The sequence below is a fragment of the Triturus cristatus genome, chromosome 3_1, assembly GCF_964204655.1.
Source record: "Triturus cristatus chromosome 3_1, aTriCri1.1, whole genome shotgun sequence".
NCBI classification, from domain to species: domain Eukaryota; kingdom Metazoa; phylum Chordata; class Amphibia; order Caudata; family Salamandridae; genus Triturus; species Triturus cristatus.
Window position 1 is genome coordinate 778,109,639 of NC_140583.1, and position 19,513 is coordinate 778,129,151.

The window sequence follows — 19,513 nt, forward strand, 5'->3', positions numbered from 1 at the left end:
TGCGACCATCCACCTCCACTCGCAGCTTGGCCGGGAAGAGCATGGCGTATTTTAAGTTCAGGTCCCGAAGTCGGCGTTTGACGCCCAGGAAGCTCAGTCTCTGCTTCTGGACCGCTTGGGTGAAATCAGGGTAAAAGTTCACCTCCATATTTTCCAGCTTAACCGGCCCTTAACTGGAGGCTTGCAGGATCGCGTCTCTGTCCCGAAAGTTAAAAATCCGGGCAATGAGAGGTCGCGGAGGGGCTCCGACCTTCGGCCTTCCCCCGGGAACTCTGTGGGCCCTCTCCACGGCAAAAAATCTACTCAGTCCCCGAGGCTGGAGATGGGTAGCGATCAGGTCTTCCACAAATAGATCCGCCGCCGCTTCCTCCCGTCCCTCGGGTACTCCGATGATGCGGATGTTGTTCCTCCGGGCCCGACTCTCGGAATCCTCAAGGCGTCGATCCATAAGTGCACTCGCCTGAGTAAGCCGGCGCACCTCCGTTTGCAGTGCCGCCACCGCAGTCGTAAGGCCCGATGCGGTTTGGGCCAAAGAATCAACTCGGTCGTTGGTCTTGGAAAGATCGGCCCTCACCAGGCCGACATCCACAAGGACCGCGTCGATCTTCTGTGCCAGGGTATTGAACCGCTGGCCCACCGAGGCTTTCATCTCCGAAATGGCGCCCATGACGTCGTGGAGAGTCAGATCCGTGGGCAAGTCCGGGGCATCAGAAGGGCCCTCGGGGGACTTGTGCGGTCCGCCGGGAGATCCCCTCTGGAGGGTATGGCGGTCCATGCTGTTGGCCTGATGGACGGTGCCACGCCGGGTCGACTTGGCCTTTGACCGATCTCCATCTTGTTTCGTGGCCATCGCCACTGGTCCCACAATCGCACCAGCAACGCCGTAGAGAGCAGGCAATCAGGGCCACGAGCTCCGGGGGCGGCCACCCCAGATCGGCAGGGTGGGTCACAGCCGGCTGGCAGGCAGGGTCCCCCAGCGAGGCCACACCAACACAAAAGGCTCCGCGATCACACTTGCAGAGACGGTGCGAAAGCGAAAGTGCGGGGTACGCGACTCGCCAGGCCCGGCCCGCCGTTGTTGTTCACTTTGTCACTGGGTCACCCCCCAACGCAAATCCGGGGTCCGGCGAGGAGAAGGACGCAAACTTCAATCGGTGCTCACTCCGGCACCCGAGGTCCGATTTTGAAAACGGAAAACGGGTACCACCTAAACTCAGGTTCACCAACACTGTCCCCTCAACCGAGGCAGGATGAAATCAGGATAGACGTAGGAGGTTGCGGAGGTCCTCGGGAGCCTCGCACCTACGCGGCCATCTTGGTTGCGCGCTAGGCTCCTCCTCAGTAGGGTGGTTGTTGTTGAAAAAAAAAGGCATGCGGCCGCCATTGGTGGCTGGTTCTCCAGAGACAAAAAAAGGTGCACAACTGCTGTAGGAAAAGCGTTCCGCACTCGCAAGAAAAAAAATAATGCATATAAAAAGGGGCAAGTTCCAAATAGAAAAATTAAAAAGCCGTCTGAACGCTACAGTAAAAGTGTACCGCGCTGCCAAATAAAACAAGCTTGCAGTAATTCTTCAGACACTACAGAGTGAACACGCACTCTGCACGTCCCAAATTAGGCAAGTGGTACCTCTAAGCAGAGTGCCCCTACCCAGGATCCTGTGAACAAAGAAGTCTGTGTACTCACAGGACTGAAGCCAGCAACAGTAGTCAGTGGCGGTGGAGCTGGCTCGGCACACTCCAAAACGTCCAACACATAGGCTGGAGGAAAGCAGCACCCAGACTGGCAACAGCAATGCTGCTGCTGCTCCTCCGTTGCCAAAGTTGGTGACTGTGTGTGTGAGGCGTCGGCTATTTTTAAAATGAAAGCGTGCATGGTGCACTGCAAATACAAGAAGCGGGTGACAGTGTCCCGCGAGTGCTTAGAGGGGGCAGCCACTATTAAAATGAAAGCACACACAGCGTGCTGCATATGCAATAAGCAGCCGCCATTGTCCCACGAGTGCTGTGTGGGCGTGCTGTGAATACAAGAAGCGGCTGCCATTGTCCTGAATTATTCATTAAAGAAAATAGTGCTCGCCGACTCATAAAGCAGACCGTATAACAACACAAGTAAACAGTCCAGTCGTTCTGGGAAGTTACATATGCAGACATGGCAGTACCAAGGAGGGACTACTAAGCCTATTCACAAATGAAAAGCAACGGTTTGGCAAGGACAGTAACAGGAGCCAATTGATAAGATGGGCAGGAAATGAGCAGAATTTCTATGCCAGCACTGCTAACTTCTAAATGCGACTCCCAAAATTTATACTCCAAGGTACCGCAAGACTAGTCACATTAAACCCAACATATTGCCGAAGTCGGAAATAATGTAACTATTTTGCAGAAGGCAACTTTAGAAAGTTAAACACAAAAATGGTATGAAGTTCCTGAAGGAATAGGACAGGTTGTGTATCTAGACAGAGAGGGGAATTCCTCTTGTTAGAATTAGGACACCCAGCCAGCTAGGTGTCATGCTTCATCATTGGGTCTGCTCCTCATCGGGTCGGCGCTGCAATACACGATGGGCACCCATGAAGGGGCTCTTTGGTGGAGATCTTTTATTCCTTGCCGTAAGGTGCAGTGCATGTGAGGGGCATAGTGTGTGTAGATGCAAAGGAAGGTGAGGCTAAAATAGGAGGTAGTGGTCCAATCAGAACAATTTTAATGAGTATGGCCTCTCTCCTAATTAAAATTTAGTGTGGTGCACCCCTGTAGTAAAGTTTACACAGTACCGCGTTCAAAGGTCAACATGTTTCTTGGCAAACTGTTCATTGGATGGCAATTCTTCAGGACCAGTATCAGTTTCTATCTACACTATCAATCGTGGTCAATTGTAGTGAAAGACCACATACAGCACCCTAAAAAGTGGTACCTCTCACTCTAGAAAGACAACTCTATTAGAGTCAAAAGTTCATGTCCGCGTATCCCAGCAGAATGAGGGGTAGGTCCTCTGCCATTTGCACGGAGAAGACGCTGCACTAGTCATTATAGTGTCATCACCTGCTGGGATGGCAGTATGGTCAGAGGGGGTGAGAGCCCATGCGGCAATTTACAAAGAAGCTGCCTCTGAAGAGCAAATGCAAGTTGCACTAGTCAGGCCTTCCCTTTTGTTCAGCCACACATGCTGGCATCTTTAGCGGGAAGGGAAAACCTGTTGCCAAATTGGTTTTCCACGGGGGAGTGTAGCCCCCAGTGAGCCACTCCTATTGGTTTGGCTGCTGAGCTCTACACACGGAGAGAAGGGTCTGGCCATGTTCGTAGTGGACTGAATAGTGTTCTCTGGGATAGCTAGATACCACACTTCCCAGGAAGTTTTCACTAGATGGGAAGGATAGCCCAGGAGAACTGATAGCTTGTTGGCTAGTTCATCACCCTCCTCCCCAAGCTCATATGTGGCACCCAGATATCAGATTACTACTCGACAGGGAAGAAGGACTACCCTGCTGAACCCTCGACCCGGGAAAAAGAGGCTGCACCAAAGACTGTACTGCACCTGCTAAACTTCAGGGACACATAAAGAGATGACTGTGCCTGCTGTGACCACTTGGGCCAGGACAGAAGTGACTCCAACATTCAGTTGGCTGACTCCCTGTAATAGCCACAGGGCAAAAAAATGATGAAGGTGTTTGCACCTCCCAGAGTCCAGTTCTACCTGTTCACTGCTGGGTGATAAGGTGCATTCTGGGTGATCAAGTCCTGTCCCTCACAAGGTGCCTTCTAAGTCGTTGGACATGTGAAGGGCATCTGATTGCACTCTTGTCCCACCTACAAAATGAATTTGGTTAACTGGGATCATCTTTGTTGAATTGCAGCTTTTGTTGTGGGATCAATTAGCCAGTGATGACTGGACCTGCACTGGATTCCCCTGGTGCATCCAGAGAGATCAAGTCCTGAGTCCAGAGACAACCCCCGACATTTATGGACCACAGGGGGGCCTTGAGAGGACTCTCTCTGCATCACAGCATCTTACACAGCCTCCGTATCCTCAGCGTCTTCAACAACCATGTATGCTTTGCATCCGGACTGTATTATTGCAGGAACCCACTGAAAGGAAAAAAGACAAGGATTCCGAATGGACACCAAAACTGCTGAATTCTGCAGGTAGTTTCCCCCATGAGACTGAGTGGACCCTGTGAAAGCCCTGATGCGCCCCCTCCCCCTTACGTTGTGGCTTGTCCAAATGCAAAGTTAGGTCGTTTTTAGCCCTCTGGTTATAACTAACGCTAAACCACAAAATCTGTTACTTGTGTAACGATATATCTGTAAGAGACATTAGTTCGTGATAGATTCCTTACTTTAGAAAATCCCAGGCGTCAGACTGGATCCGGAAAGTTTTCGTCAGCAGTACCCCTGCGCATTGGTAGGCATCATCGTGCCGCTCCGCGTATGTCGCTGGCGTTTTATTCGCCGTGATAACGTCATGGGAGTTACTTAGACCGCCCATGCGTGCTGATGTCAGTTCTGTACACGACTTTCCGCGCCAGGAACGCAGAGCCATGCCAGAGACCGACTACTGGTGCAATAGATATAGGGCCCTGAAAGGGATAACCTGAACCCTAGAGTACAGTTCGCAGAACGGGGAGGATGGGCGGGCGGTAAGGAATCAATCACTAACTAATGTCTCTTACAGATACATCGTTACACAAGTAAGTAACTTGTGCATCTGAAAGAGACATGTTAGTGATAGATTCCTTACCTTAGAATACATACCCTAGCAATACCAACCCCGGTGGTGGGGTCTGCGAAGTGAGATTACACCAGAAAGTCACAGAGAACTGAACGGCCAAAGAAGCCGCCTCTCTGGACCGTCAAGGCTGTCAAGGCAATAGTGCTTAGTGAAAGTATGCAGCAAGGCCCAAGTGGCTGCCTGACAGATGTTCTGCAGGGGGACACTGCATCCCAATGCAGTAGTAGCTGCTGTCGCCCTGGTAGAATGTGCGCACAGCCTTACGGAGGTTCCTTTTTCGCCAGAGAGTAACCGGCGTTCATGCGCAGGACAACCCAGCGGGAGATAGTCAGTTTGTGCACAGCTCGACCTTTCGTGGCGCCCACGTAGCTAACAAAGAGCTGGTCATCCACCCGGAACGGTTGTGTGCGGCTGAGGTAGAATGAAAGCACACGTTTTGGGTCCAGACGGTGGAGCCTCTCTTCCTCTCTGGAAGGGTGCGGTGGCGGAAAGAAAGTGGGCAGAGTGACAGACAGCCGCAGATGAAAGGCAGTGACTCCTTTTGGTAGAAAGGAGGGATGTGGCCGAAGCACAACCTTGTCCGGATGAACCGCCAGGAAAGGAGGTTTGCATGAAAGAGCCTGGAGTTCACTCACACGCCTAGCGGAGATGATAGCCACCAAGAAGACAGTTGTCAAAGTCAATAACCGTAAAGGACAGTTATGAAGAGGCTCAAAGGGAGCACACATTAAGTATGTGAGAACCAGGTGCAAGTCCCAGTGAGGCATCGCAAAAGGAATGGGAGGGAAAAGGTGAGTTATGCCTTTGAGAAATCTGTGGACAACAGCCTGAAAAAGGCTGAAAGAGCAGAGAGTTAGCCCTTAACAGTGCCCAGGGCAGAGCCCTGCTGGGACAAGAGAGAAGGAACAACAGGACCTCAGAAAGAGGGGCAGAAAGGGGGGGATCCACAGCTTACGCTGTGCACCATGCCACAAATTTGTTCCACCGGCAGGCATATACAGTTAAGGTGAGGGACGCCTGGCTGCCAGAATTGCATTACAAACTTCAGGAGGCAAGTCAAATGGAATCAACTGTCGCTGCTGAATCTCCATGCAAGGAGGTGGAGGCTGGACAGGTTCGGGTGGAGGACCGTCCCCTGTTGCTGCAACAGAAGATCCTCCCGAAGAGGCAGTCGGATCAGAGGATCCTCGCTCATGCTGAGTAGCTCGGGATACCAAACTCTTCGAGCCCAGTCCGGTGCCACAAAAATAACTTGGTCGCGTCTGATCTTCAGCACTCAGGATAGAAGTGGTATAGGCGGAAAGGCGTCTCCGAGCGAGTGCCGCCTTGGAAACTCCAACGCTCAGAACTGCTGACAGTGCGCGTTCTGTTTGGTGGCGAATAGATCTAACCAAGGTTCTCCCCATTGCTAAAAGAGACCTTGTGCCACCTCTTGAGTGAAGACGCCATTCGTGATCTATGATGCACTGGCGGCTGAGTTTGTCCGCCCCGGTGTGCACAGAACCTGCCAAGCGTTGAACCACCAGTAGAATGCCCTGGCAGTCCAGCCACGTCCAGAGCCTCCTGCCATAGGGTCCACAACCCCACCCCGCCTCGCTAGTTGCAGTACCACATGGCGGTGGTTTCGTCCAAGAACCCCTGCACTACTGTCCTCATGACAGAGGGAAGGAATGGTTCGAGTGCAAGCAGGATCGCCGTAAGCTCCAACTGATGGATATGGAGCTGGGACTCCGCCGGAGACCATAAGTTTCTGATCTCCGCCCCCCCCCCTCCTCCCCATATGGTGCCTCATCCCCGGAGGGACACATCTGTTACCACTGTGTGCTCCGGTTGGGGAAGGAAATGGGATCTGCCGCTGACCCAATTCATAGGCTGAATGACCCGGACGAGCTGTTCGTGAAGATAAACCCGAAATCGCGCTGTCCAGTACCGCTCCAATGAAGAGGAGCTTCTGAGAGGGAGCCAGATGCGACTTCGCCACGTGGATGGAGAACCCTAGCAAATGCAGGAGGTTGGCCGTAGTTTGGAGGTGTGAGACTACTCGGGGCGAGCCCGCCGTCAACAGCCAGTAGTCGAGATAGGGGAAGACTGCAACCCCTGATATGCGCAGATGAGCTGCGACCACCGCCATCACTGCTGCGACACCCGATGGGCGCTAGTAAGGCCAAAAGGGAGTACGGTATACTGAAAGCGGGAGCCTTTAGAACTTTTTCGTCCGAAGGAAGTAAGTGACGTACCGGAGGCCCAAAAGAGGACGCAGGCTGTTGTCCTTTTATTTTAAATCAAGAAGTAGTGGGATATAGAACCACGAACTACTATTTGCGTCGGAACGCGCTTCACGGCCCACTCCGGCCAAGAGGGCCGGAACGTCCTGCTGGAGAAGCGCCAAGTGATACACCAACATGTGGTGGTACGGAGGGGGCACAGCCGGAGGGGCAGTCCGGAGTGGGAGGGAGTAGCCCTTTCGGACTATCTGCAAAACCCCACTGTCCGAAGTGATGGTGCGCCAGTGGGGGAGGCGATGGCAAATCGTGCAGCCCACGGGTGTTCGGTGGGCCCGAAAAACCCCGGACTAGGAAGGTTTGGAGGCTGTGGTGGCAGGGGCGGCGGTGGACTGTCCCGGCCGCTGGCCCTGTGACCCACCTCTGCGGGTCCCCTTTCAGCGGCTGCGCCGAGAGTGCTGCTGCGCAGACCTGCGGCTTTGAAAGGAACGTGTTTTGGACGCCCCGTCCCTGCCAGGAAAGGAACGAAAGGCAGACTCCGAGGGAGTGCACTTGACTGAAAGGCCCAAGGAATGGACCGTTGCCCGGGAGTCCTCAAAACGTTCCAACGTGCCATCCGGGTTATCACCAAAGAGGCGCGTGCCACCAAAGGGCATGTCCAACAAGGCATTCTGGACATCCCCTCAGAAGCCAGTGGCTCTGAGCTAGGCGTAGCGGTGGAGCGCCACAGTTGTGGAAATTGCCCTACCGAGGGAGTCGTTGGTATCAAGGCCACCACGTATAGTAAACGGTGCCGCATCTCTCCCCTCGGTATAGCTTGGGAGAGTACCGTCCGAGCGTCCGTTGGACACTGAGGTAGCACCATCGTCATTGTGTCCCACACAGAGTGGAAATAGCGGGCCAAAAGGCATGCAGTATGCACTGTCCGCAGTCCTGAAGTGGCACAGGTAAAACCTTGTTCTCAGACCGCTTAACCTCCTTCTTTTTTTTTTGTTTTGTTTTGTTTTGTTACCCTATCCGAAGGTGCAGAAGGGAATGCGCTGGGAGAAGCAGAGGTTTGGGCAACCAGACTCTCCGGCGTCGGGTGTTATGTGAGGAAACTTGGGGTCGCACGGGACTGGGCGATGCCGTTGTGCCACACTCCTATCCATAGGAGTACCTATGGGAGGTGTGGACCAGGCGCCCAGAGGACGTCTGTAAGTGCGTCTGTAAGTGCATCATTAAAGGCCAGCAGCGGCTCCTTGTCAGGAGATTGGTCATGAGAGATACCGTAGGGAGCTTGAGGTTAAGATCCTCAGCCGCCCTGCGCATCACCACAGAAAATGTACCATTCTGCTTCGTAGCCACGGAGGAAGGGGACAGTGTACCGGGGCGTAGAGAGAAATCCAGATCGCTCAGATCATCCACATTGGCATCCTAGTTTGGCGCATCCTCGCACTGAGCTGATACAGGGTCCCCAGATCCCTCCCAGTCTTTGCCGTCGACTGTGTAAGAGGCTGAGAAGGACGAGGAAGCCTGGGAAAGGGATAAAATTGCCTCTCCCGGGCAAGGAATTGGTGGACAATAGGTCAGTCCAAGCTAGTCGCAGTCCGGCCGTGGAGGCAACTGAGCCGTGTCCGACGCCGGGCCCGGAGCCATCGGCAGTGCCGAGGCCAGAGCCAGCGGCGGCGTCAAGGCCGGAGCCAGCTGCTGCACCGAGGCCAAAGCCAGCGTCGAGGCTAGAGCCAGCGGCGCCGGAGGCGCCGAGGCCATAGCCAGCGACAGGGCCGCGACCAGAGCCATCTGTGGGTCTGAGGCCAGGAGCCAACGGCAGGGCCGAGGCCGGAGCCAACGGCGCCCCAGGGTATCTTGCCAGCGTTGCCAGGGCTAAAAGCAGCGGCACAGGGGCAGAACCACCCAACGGTTCCACAGGGCCTGAAGGGGCAAATAAACGGCCCATGGCCAATAGGAACACTTGTATTCCTTCCGGAGTCACGTACGGCCCTGGGGAAGGGCCGCAGGCAACAAAGGGGGCTCCACCGGAGCTGCTGGGGAGTGACCATCCACCCCCTCCACCAAGTCCCGCGACCGGTGAGGGGTAGGCAAAGAGCGACGCCACGTCTTCGACCTAGTATGGAGCTTCGACTTACTTGACCCCGATGCTGACGAACGATGGTCTAGGCTCCACGACCGGCCCCTCGAGTGGCGCGGAACAATTGCCGGGCCTCCAAGAACTGTGAGGAACGCTTTCGCAAGTCTTCGGCGCCATGGCCCGACAACTGGGGCACGTCTCGGGGTAATGGACGTGCCCTAAGCAGAAGAGACGCACGACATGCGGGTCCCCCGCTGACATGTTCCGACGGCAGTCCCAACAGGACTGAGACCCGGGAGTCCCTACTGCGCCAGAAGTCGAGTACTCGACAAACAAGAAAAACAAGTCTCTCAGAAAACAAGTCAAAAATATGACTAGGAGTACCGCTCTCTCTCGGATCTGTGCTTGCTGGCGCGGAAAAAGAAAGAACTGATGTCGGCGCACGTGGGCGTCATCTCGGCGAATACGACGCCATCGATGTACGCGGAGCCGCATGACAATGCCTACCGACGCGCAGGGGTACTGCTGACAAACTTTCTGGATCCAGTCTGACGCCTGGGATATTCTAAGGCAAGTAATCTATCACTAATGTGTCTCTTTCAGATTGCAATATATATATATATATTTTTTTTAATCCGCTCTGATTTTCTCAATAGATTTTAGTAACTTTGGTGTCTATTTAAAGATAATAATACAACTTATTTTTATTAATTGTCGTATTTTTATTGTGATGTGTTCTCTACTTATTGACTGTTTTGATACTTCTGAACGCTTTACACTCGTCTTTAGTTTACGTCTGACTGCTCCATGCTACAGCTGCCCAGGACTAAGCTTGTTTTCTGAAACAATCGTAACTGGACCTGATAGACATTGTGACATTATTACTTGGTGAGGGCTCCCATTCACACCTCATAATAATCTACTTTCTTACCGGAATAGGCTGCAAAAATAATTTTGCGAGTTGGAAAGGCTTTTCCGACGCACAAAATTGGTTTAGTACTTAAAAAAAAAAGTCCTTTGCGTTGGCAAACTCTGTGACTTTACAAATGACCGGATCTGCAACTGAAAAGGGGTTTTGTATATCTTACCGTTAGTGCGCACAGCCTCCTTAATCCTTTCATTATCATCACAAGTAAAAAACATTCAGGGTCAAATAAAATCAAGAGCTCACATGGAGCACCAGGCGAGAGATATAAACCAGCTTGGAACTAAACCTTGAGTGATGTTTGAGACATTGCAAATTCATTCAACAACCTTACAGCATAAAGTTCTGTTATCATTCCCTCTAGCCTAATCAGTTTAAGTATGCTTTTAAATAGTTGCAATGTTGTCTCTTTCAGTCTCATTGCAGAATCTGGAATCTAATTACTGTCCCTCCAGTGATTCCTTGACAGGAAGCTCAAGAAAATTCATAATAATGTATTTTAGACTCTCCCCGGGGAGTTTGTTCTGCAGCGGGAATTCCTAGGGCAAACATGGTCTCCAATCCTAGCTTTGCAACAACAGACCAACAAGTGAATGTAAAGGAGAGTTGGAAGAGCCTGATTCTGGATACTAAGTGCAGATGTACCCGAGGTGAAGTTAGGCCAAGAGCAGCTTGAATAGTGAGCTCCCATAACCCTCTGAGGCTGGAGCCACTACCTCACCCTGAGGCATTTTGAAGCAGAAGGCTGGTCATAGATTTGAACAATACTGCCTTGATGATCTATGAATAGCGCGCTGCCTTGATCTATTCAAAATTTGACCTTAATGAATTTCAAATCTTGCATGATGATTAGATTGTGATCAGAATGTAGTACTATTAATCAGGAAATATGTCTTTGCAAGTTATCCAACTGTTGAAACTTGGATGTACTAAGATACCACAGTCAAGCAGTATCTCTACCGAAGGTGCCAGGATTGGATGTCAGGCCAGGTTATAAGAGGCAAACCAGAGTTAATACCTCTTCAGAGCAAACCGTAGAAATCATTTGTGCAGCCTCTGAATCGATTTGGCAGGCTGGTTGCTTGCTGATCCAAATATGGTAGAATTTATGTCTAATTGGGATTAGAAGAAAACAAACTTATTTTAATGTACTGGTTGCTTCTACAGTTTGGCAGCATTACAAATAGTCTGGTCCTATTAAACAGGTTATTCAGTTTGTGCCCTTATCATACTCCAGCAGTCCGCTGCAGATCACACATGTGACTGCTTCAAGTGCTTATCCCACTGGAAAGCCCCATCAGTTTAGGCTAGCAAGTGCAACAGTGACATAAGAAGACCTTTTTTTCCAGATCCTATGTCAAAAACGTACAGGTTTCATGCCTTACACTTTATTATTTGTAATAGCAATTGTATGTTATGTTGGTTAGTGGTATAGAGCCTTAGGTTGCACCAAAGTACAAAGGTGCGGGCATGAAAATGTTCAAAAGAAGGGGCTAAGATTGATTGAATGAGTAAGGAGCACAGCGGTTGAAGTAGTCTTTCCCAAACGTTTACTAGAAAGGTTAGAGTTTCAATGGTCTTGTTTCAAGTGACTTCATCTACAGATTCAAGTAACACACTTCCCAACACGTTTGGGCATTGCCTTTAGCAAAGGGGTGTTATTGTTTTATTTAATGATTGAGATTGACCGCCTGCTGCTTAAGAAACAATCATGAGAAGCATATTCTCCCTCATACAGTCTTTTTTTTCTGTCCATACCCAAACTCCATCTTCTAGTGCCATTTTATACTTTTTAGCTTTTACTTTGCATGTTTGACATTGAATGCTTTTCATCTTATCAGGTGCGAGTCCTGGCTCAGTGGAGCAGATGCTGGATGAGGAGAACAGGCGCATGGCAGACGGCTTAGCTTCCAAGGTCACCAGACTCAAATCGGTATGTTGCTTGTGGTGCCTGACTAGTTCGGCCTCCGCTTTGAACTGACCGTTGTGGACTGGGAATTGTAGAAAATAGATGTAAATAACTCAGAGTGATGGGGCTGACTTGTTTTTTTTTTCAACAACTTTTGAACTCCCTGGTGGGGGAGAATTGGGAATGCTTGGAATGGGGAAGTTAAAATACATTTCCCATTTCTTAAGTGTTCCTGTCTTGTCCTCATATCTATTGACCTGAATATCACAGAAGCAAAAGTGTAGAGAAACGTTTCACTTCTCCTTAATGTTTCTGCCTAGTCCTTTTAATTCCTGCTATTGGACAGTCAGAATGAAGGTATTTGAATAGGCTAATCAAAGCACCTAAACTATTTCACCTCTTCTATAGGAACATGTTTGCCTCATAAAAGACCTTCTCAATGTATGCTTTTGTACATATTTTTAAGATGCCATTCATTATATAGCAAGTGTAAATGTTTACTAAGAGTAAAAACTGAGTATTGACTTGCCTAAATCTTGGTGAAGGTGAAAACATTTTCCAGCTTCAGCAGATCTTTGGTAGCCATGAAGCATCACAAGAAAGTTAGTATTGCATGTTTTTGAGCTGCCAGTAACAGATTGTGACAGTGCTGATTGTCTAGGCATATCCGATTCCCCTAAGATGTCTATACCTACAGCTGGATCATTCCATGGACTTGAGTTAAGAAATACCAGTCAAGGAGCTTAAATTTCCAGCTTCTTAATCTAAAAGCTTTTACATGATTATCAGTTTATTGAAGTAGTCGGGGACGCAACACAGGCCCCCGCTGTGGGTGGTGGGGGGGGGGCTGTGCTGAGCTGCAGGGGCCCCCCTCAGGACTGTACTCCGGCCTGAGAGCTCTGGATTAAATCTGGAACTGGGCCCCTCTGTCTAACTTGCAGGGGGGTGCCCTCAATCTTCTTTACGCTACTGGAAGTAGTCACCTAACTACAATCCCAGCTCACAGAGGAAACAATGGAACAGTGTTCAACTGAATACAATGTTACCATATATTTACTATGTGTATCTTTGCTTACATTTTGACAATGAGTAATAGTGTTCAGGGAGGAGGCATGGGCTGTATGTTACCAGTTTTAATTTTTCATCTGTCACACCAGGTGCTGGAAGCAAGTTGTAGTATTCACCGTCCACATATAGGAAGGTTCACTACAATAAGTAAGTTATCTCTGTATAAATGTAGGTGTAAGTGTAATAAAGTTGCTCATCTACAAAACTCTCCCTTAAGCAAGATCAGCCCCTCGCCTAATGAGTTCACCTAACCTGCTCCTGGTGCAATACTTGCACATTAAATCTCTCTCTCACTCCATTCACACAGCAAATGCCTCAAACCAATATACCGCACACCTACCTTTGCAAAACAGAACAGTTCCTTACAGCTAATAGAAGATGCACTTAATTTAATGTATATCTCCCATTTGCACAATAGAGGTTTGCCTATTCTTGAGAAAATGCACTATTCACTCCCAATAATTAATCCCCAAATATTCAATACCTATGCGCTCGCACAACAAATCCATATTCCCACTGAAAACATTCTGTCAAACAGTCCTCACACCGTCAAGGCTTACTCACCTTGAAACAAACACACCTGCCCATGGACTCAATATTCTACTTCCACCACAAACCCTTGATATCTGCATGGCTTCTCTCTCTCTCACACACACGTAATGTAAAGTATCTGTGTAATCGTTAAGCGCAGCACTATAATCCTCTCCATGTGCAGTTGTTTGTAACAAAAAGAAGAAAATAGCAAGAAAATAAATGCTTACACATGGGGAACATACCCACCCTCCCTTCAGTCTAATATATCAGAGTAATCTGCTATTTGCCCCCAATCCAGTGGCACACCATTGCAGGGTACGGTAGCCCAATATTACTGTATGGGAGCCCATTCAAGATCTCACTGATGCTGTGTCCCAAACTCTCCAATAAATGTCTAGACAAGTACCATACGTATGTGTGCAAAATTATCTGCGTGTGCCAAGGGTACATCACGGTGGCTGGATATCATCTTTGGTGTTGTCTTTGAACTTCTCCAAAATCATATCCCAGGCCTGGGCAATAAAATATTTTGTCAGGCCTGCTTGTTCCTCTCTGTGAAGCAGTGTGCTCTCCGCTCAACCCCTAGAGGCCAACGATCGAGCCCAGGATGGTAAGGTAGAGGCAGTAGATTGTTTCCAATGAAGTATAATGGAGCACTGTGCCAAAAGCAGGTTAAGATCGAAGAATTGAATGCAGGTATCTCCAATTTCGGGCACCCATCCAGAGAATTAGATATGAGGAGGCTGGTTGTGGCACCTAGTACTTGCAGTACAGCGTCTTAAAAATTGATAAAAAGTACAATGTATAAATACTAAATTGATCTCTTAAAAATATTAATATAGATTCCCCACTGCATACTATCGTACTCGTTGAAATATTGCACATGGTCTCTAGAAAAATTCTTCTGAAGTGCCCTGGCATATTCAATATTTCAAAATTCAATCATGCATTTGTATACAGAACAATTAATGTAATATTAGTACAAGAAGGAATACAATGTCCATTCATATCCCTTGATAACAAGCTCGTCTTGGCAGTACCAAATTACATTACATAACTTTGAACTGTCTTCCGCAAGTTGATAGACATTGCTGCTTTCCTTGCAGCAGTTATACAGCGTGGAGGTGTCTGGCTCTAGACTCTTTGGGAGCCATCTTGGAAGAGACTACCCTCATTGCTTTTAATGTGTTTATTATGTACGTTTCTCACCATTTTTAGTTTCATATTTGATTTGCCAGTACTTTTGCCTGGTGCAGAAGCCTTCCAGGTGGGTTGAGAGCTGCTGGACTCCTAGTTTTATTTTCCCCTCCCAGTTCCGGTGTTTGTCACGCCCATAGCCACACCTGCTTTTAGGAGGTGGACTATTTTACTGTGCACTGTGTGCATCTGTGCTGGTCTCGGCTCCCACGAGGAGCGCTAGGCTGTCAGCTGATCACTGTTGATACATTGTTGCTTTCCACATAGCAGTTCTACTGTGTGGAGGTTCCTGGCTCCATACTCTTAGGGAGCCATCTTGGTAGAGGCTGCCCTCATTGCTTTTAATGTGTTTTTGTTTTTCACCATTTTGTTTGTTTCACATTTTATTTGCCAGTTCTCTCACCTGGCGGGGAAGCCTTCCAGAAGGGAGGGAAAGTGCTTGGTTCCAGATTGTTTTATTTTGCCCTACTGGTTTCGATGTTCATCACGTCCATGGCCGCACCCCCTTTTAGGAGTAGGGCTTTTTTACCGTTCACGGTGCCCGTCAGTGCAGCGGGCGCGCTTAAGGCAAGCCCGTCTGTGCCCGAACAGCTCCAGGGACCAAGACCCCTAGTTACTTTGTTCAGGCCCTTTGCAGTACTCTAAAGCTACTGAGCCTAGCGACTTCTGCCCAATGCCCACTACGTCACACTAGACGTCGCAATGCTGAGATCTGATGTAACAAATGCGGATTCTCACTCTCTATCTTTCAGGTCACAAACACTATAGTAAGTACAACCTCCCTGCCTCGGTGTTCTGCCAAGTTCTTCTCTATCAATTGTAATTTGCTAGTTAAGCATAAACTCGAGGTTTAGGACTTTCTCGAATAGTGTCTGCTGGATGCAGTCTTTTTGACTGAACCCTAGCTCATTGAGGACTCTTCCCCTGACTTAATACAAGCCATTCCCCAAGATTTTGCCATTGTAAAACTTGACAGGGAAACGTAGAGGGGGAGAGATTGCCATCATTTTCAAGCAGACTTTACACTGCACCTTCTCAGAGCTATCTATTGATGGGTGTGAAACATTTCTTTTTTCAGCCCTCTGTAGCAATTTTAGGGTCTCCGGGTTAGCAGTTACTTGATGTGATCAGTAATATGGCGCTTACTCATCACAGACTGCTAATATTGGGAGATTTTAACCTTTGGCCCAATGAAAAGATGGCGACAGCTTACAACAACATTATTCAATCGTGTGCCAACTTAAATTTGCCGCAATTGGTTTTGGAGGCTACCCATACTGCAGGCCATGTGTTAGACTTGATATTCTCTGGGGATAATGTGGTGGCTATGGACGGAATTTTACCAGTGGATTGGTCTGATCATCATATGGTCAAATTCCGAGTGTTGCCTGTCCTAAGAAGTAGGCCCTCCTCCCGGGAGGAAAGGTGTGTCCTGGGTAGGGATTGGAAGGCCTTATTGAGGAAAGCCCAATCAGCGCCACTTTTTGGCCTCGACTCCCTCTTCGATTTGGGGAAGTCGGTTGATGAGAACTATGGAGCTCTTTGCAGGCATTTGTTGGACACCATTAATCTGCTTGCTCCCCTGAAGCGGATCAGGAAACGGGGGAATCCCTCTGCCCCATGGTTCACGGAGGAATTAAGGAGTTTTAAGACCCAGTGCAAACCTGCAGCGAGACCGTGGCGTAGACAGTAATTGGATAATGATAAAATTATTTGGAAGGATCTTTTAGCCAGGTACAAAAAAGCTATAGTGGCTACTAAGGCGACGTACTTTGCGGACCTTCTATTAAAAGAACCTAACAGTGTGAAATGTGTTTTTAATATTCTGAGAGATATTACCAACCCGGAATGTATTGGCAACAAGGTAACTCCCTCGCAGGAGCTATGTGACGGGCTGGCAGTCTTCTTTCATGATAAAATCAAAGGAATTATTGAGGGTTTGCAACCAGATTCCTTGTCCGGTACTAGGGTTGGGGTAGAGCCAATGCTAGCTAATCCATCCTGTTGCATGGACATTGGAATAAAACTGCCAATGTCAGGGCCTTTTCTTGATCACTGGACCTCCCCCACAGAGGAGGAGTTCGTCAGGCTGGCCACGGACGTGTGCTCTGGATCGCCGCTGGATCCTATCCCTCAGAAATTTTGGAAGGAACTGGGTTTTGAGACTTTTCCGCAACTCTACCGGATATGTATTCAATCACTCAGTAGTGGAGTGGTTCCGTCCTGTTGGAAGGATGCGATGGTCTCACCCCTTTTGAAGAAACCTTCTTTGGATCCCTCCTGCTATGGGAACTACAGACCTATCTCCCTGTTGCCTTTTCCGGTAAAGATAGTGGAGCGCCTGGTTAGCCAGGCGCTCTCTGGGTTCCTGGAGGGCAATAATAAGTTGGAGGAAAATCAATTTGGCTTCCGACCAGGGCACGGGACGGAGACCGCACTGGTTACCGTGTTCGACGATCTTCGGATGCGTGCGGACAAGGGTCAATCTGCAACGTTGATACTGTTAGATCTGTCTGCCGCATTCGATACGGTTGTGAGAAGTTTGCCTGATATATGATGTCACTAGTTCTAGTGTACACCTTGTATCAGTCCAAACAACCCTTATGGTGATTGGTTGTAAAGTCAACCTTATAGACCAGCTATCCTAGTGGTAGCATGGACAAGAGCAGTCTTAGGCTAAACTCTGAATGGCATGTGAAGCCAGCTGTGATACCATATATAATCCCTTGAATACCAAATGAAAGGACACCACAACAGATATATTATAAAAATAGAATATATTTATTCTAGTCAAAACGCCCTCAGCACTCTTTATGAGATTCGAGGTAAGTACAACACAGTCTTATTTAAGCATACATAAGTCACACAGGTAAGTAATACAGTTAGGCCCTAGGGGCCACGCAAACCATATACTAAGTAAGTGGTATAAGAACCACTGTCACGAACACAGGATAGGCCTAGGGAATCGCTGGGGCTACACTATCCTATCAGTTGCTAGGCAGTGGGAGGCCCACGGGATTCAGGTGCAGAGTGGAAACACTCACGCGTAATGCGTTAAAGTCGATAGAAATAGTAGTATTTAGAAATTAAGAGTTTTAGGACACTTCGGAAGGAACTAGGAGTTAGAGACTTGGAAACTAGACACTTGGATAGTCAATACCCTTGTGAGCACCGGAGTACTCAAGTTACCTAGCCCACGGGCTGCGGGTGCATAGGTGTGAACTTGCGTCGGGTTTCGTCGTCGACTCCTATGGATGCCTGAAGAAAGTTGCTGACAGGCAGTCAGTGAAGAGTGTCCGGTGGATTCCAAGGATGTAATCAAGAAGGAGGATACCTGCAAGCAGAAGGGACAGAGTCTAGGTCACCAGCCAGGAGCCGGGAAGGAACCAGGAAGGAACCAGGCGATGTCGTGAAGATGCAGGTGAAGCTTGTCGCAGCAGCCACGGGTACCAGGAGGCGTCGAGGACGACCAGAACCAGGAGGCGAGCTGTCCCACGAAGGCTCTTGCTGTCGGCGGCGTCGATGTCGAGTTAGGATTCAACAAGCCTTGGCAAGCGCAACCCACGCAGGATGGAGGACTTGCTTCTGTCGCAGACCAGGAAGGTCTGGGGTGCTTCCCTTTCACAGGGGAGCGGGAGCCAGTCTGGAGGAGCCGGACCAGCAAGGCAAAATTGAAGGTTCGTCGTCACAGAGGTCGCTAGCCAACGGGCCAGCAACCGGACAACACGTCGAGCAACTCAGGTGCAGAAGGGCCCCACGCAGAACACGTGAAGTGTGGGGAGCTGATCTTCTTTGCAGATGGTGCTCGGGATTGGGACTTCTCAATTCCCCAAGCACAGCCTCGAGGAAGCCTCAGAAGTCGCGCTAGTCCGTTACTAGCCACTTTTCCCAAGTCGCCGGTCCCACGTCCCTCGTTGCCTCCACGGGTCTCAGCTTTGCTGTAGATGTGGATCTGGTTCAGAGGTGTCTGGAAGTCACGGCGCTGGTCAGTCTCTGCAGTCGTCCCTCGTAGGATCAGTCGCAAAGCAAGCAGCGGTCGCTGGATGGTGCCTGGTTGCCCAGGGTGATCACTCCTTGGCCACAAGGGAGATTCTTCAGTCTTCTTCCGTAGTAGAATGTCGAAGGTCCAGAGTTTCTGTTCAAGATGCAGGTTCAGGATAATCTAAAGTCCTAGGGACTCAGCTCCCACTCTTATACTAATCTGGGGGACTGGGTTACCTGCTAGGTCCCTCCTATGGGTGGGACCAGGGAGGGGGGTGGTTACACCCCCTTCCCTTTGTCCAGTTTCGCGCCAGGACTGGGGCTGGAGTGCCCCAGCACCGGTTTGAACTGGACTATGCATGGGACACCTTGTGTGCCCCAGGCAGTGTCTCGTTTCATTCATCCCTCCCTGCCCCAATACACTAAGGCCTGTCTAGGGTGGTGCTAGCACCTCCCAAGGCAGGAAACCTATTGTCCAAGCCTCCCTCGCTGGAAGGTCTCCCAGCAGCAGGAGGTCAGACTCGTGTCTGTGGCAGCAGCGTCCATTTTGTGACGCTGGTGCTCTGGTTAACTTTAACCGGGTAGTAGGTCTTCAACATGTCTTCTCCCTCTAGAAGGGAGGAATACTATCCTCCCCGCCAGAAATGGTGTGGGGGTAGTATTCCAAAGTGTTAGACAGCTTACACAACATGTTTTGATAAAGCCAAACCATAGTTACCATAACCGCGAGGATTATAAGGCACTTTAAGAGTATATTGTAGGCGATATCATAGAACAGCTATAAGGACAGGGTTCCGAAAGCTGCAGACTGGCTCAGCTCATGCTAGAGCACCATCTCACATGTTACCAAGCACTCTGCCTTCAGGATTGTTAAGGCCTG

At 49.5% G+C, this 19,513-nt stretch overlaps 1 protein-coding gene across 1 annotated transcript in view; it reads left to right on the plus strand.

Moving 5' to 3' along the window:
• BET1L (Bet1 golgi vesicular membrane trafficking protein like) overlaps positions 1-19,513 on the plus strand; it is a 158,975-nt gene that overhangs the window by 39,949 nt on the left and 99,513 nt on the right. The window contains exon 2 of the mRNA XM_085644964.1: positions 11,786-11,877. Within this exon, the coding sequence (XP_085501090.1) occupies positions 11,786-11,877 (92 nt within the window). The remainder of the gene's footprint in view (positions 1-11,785; positions 11,878-19,513) is intronic.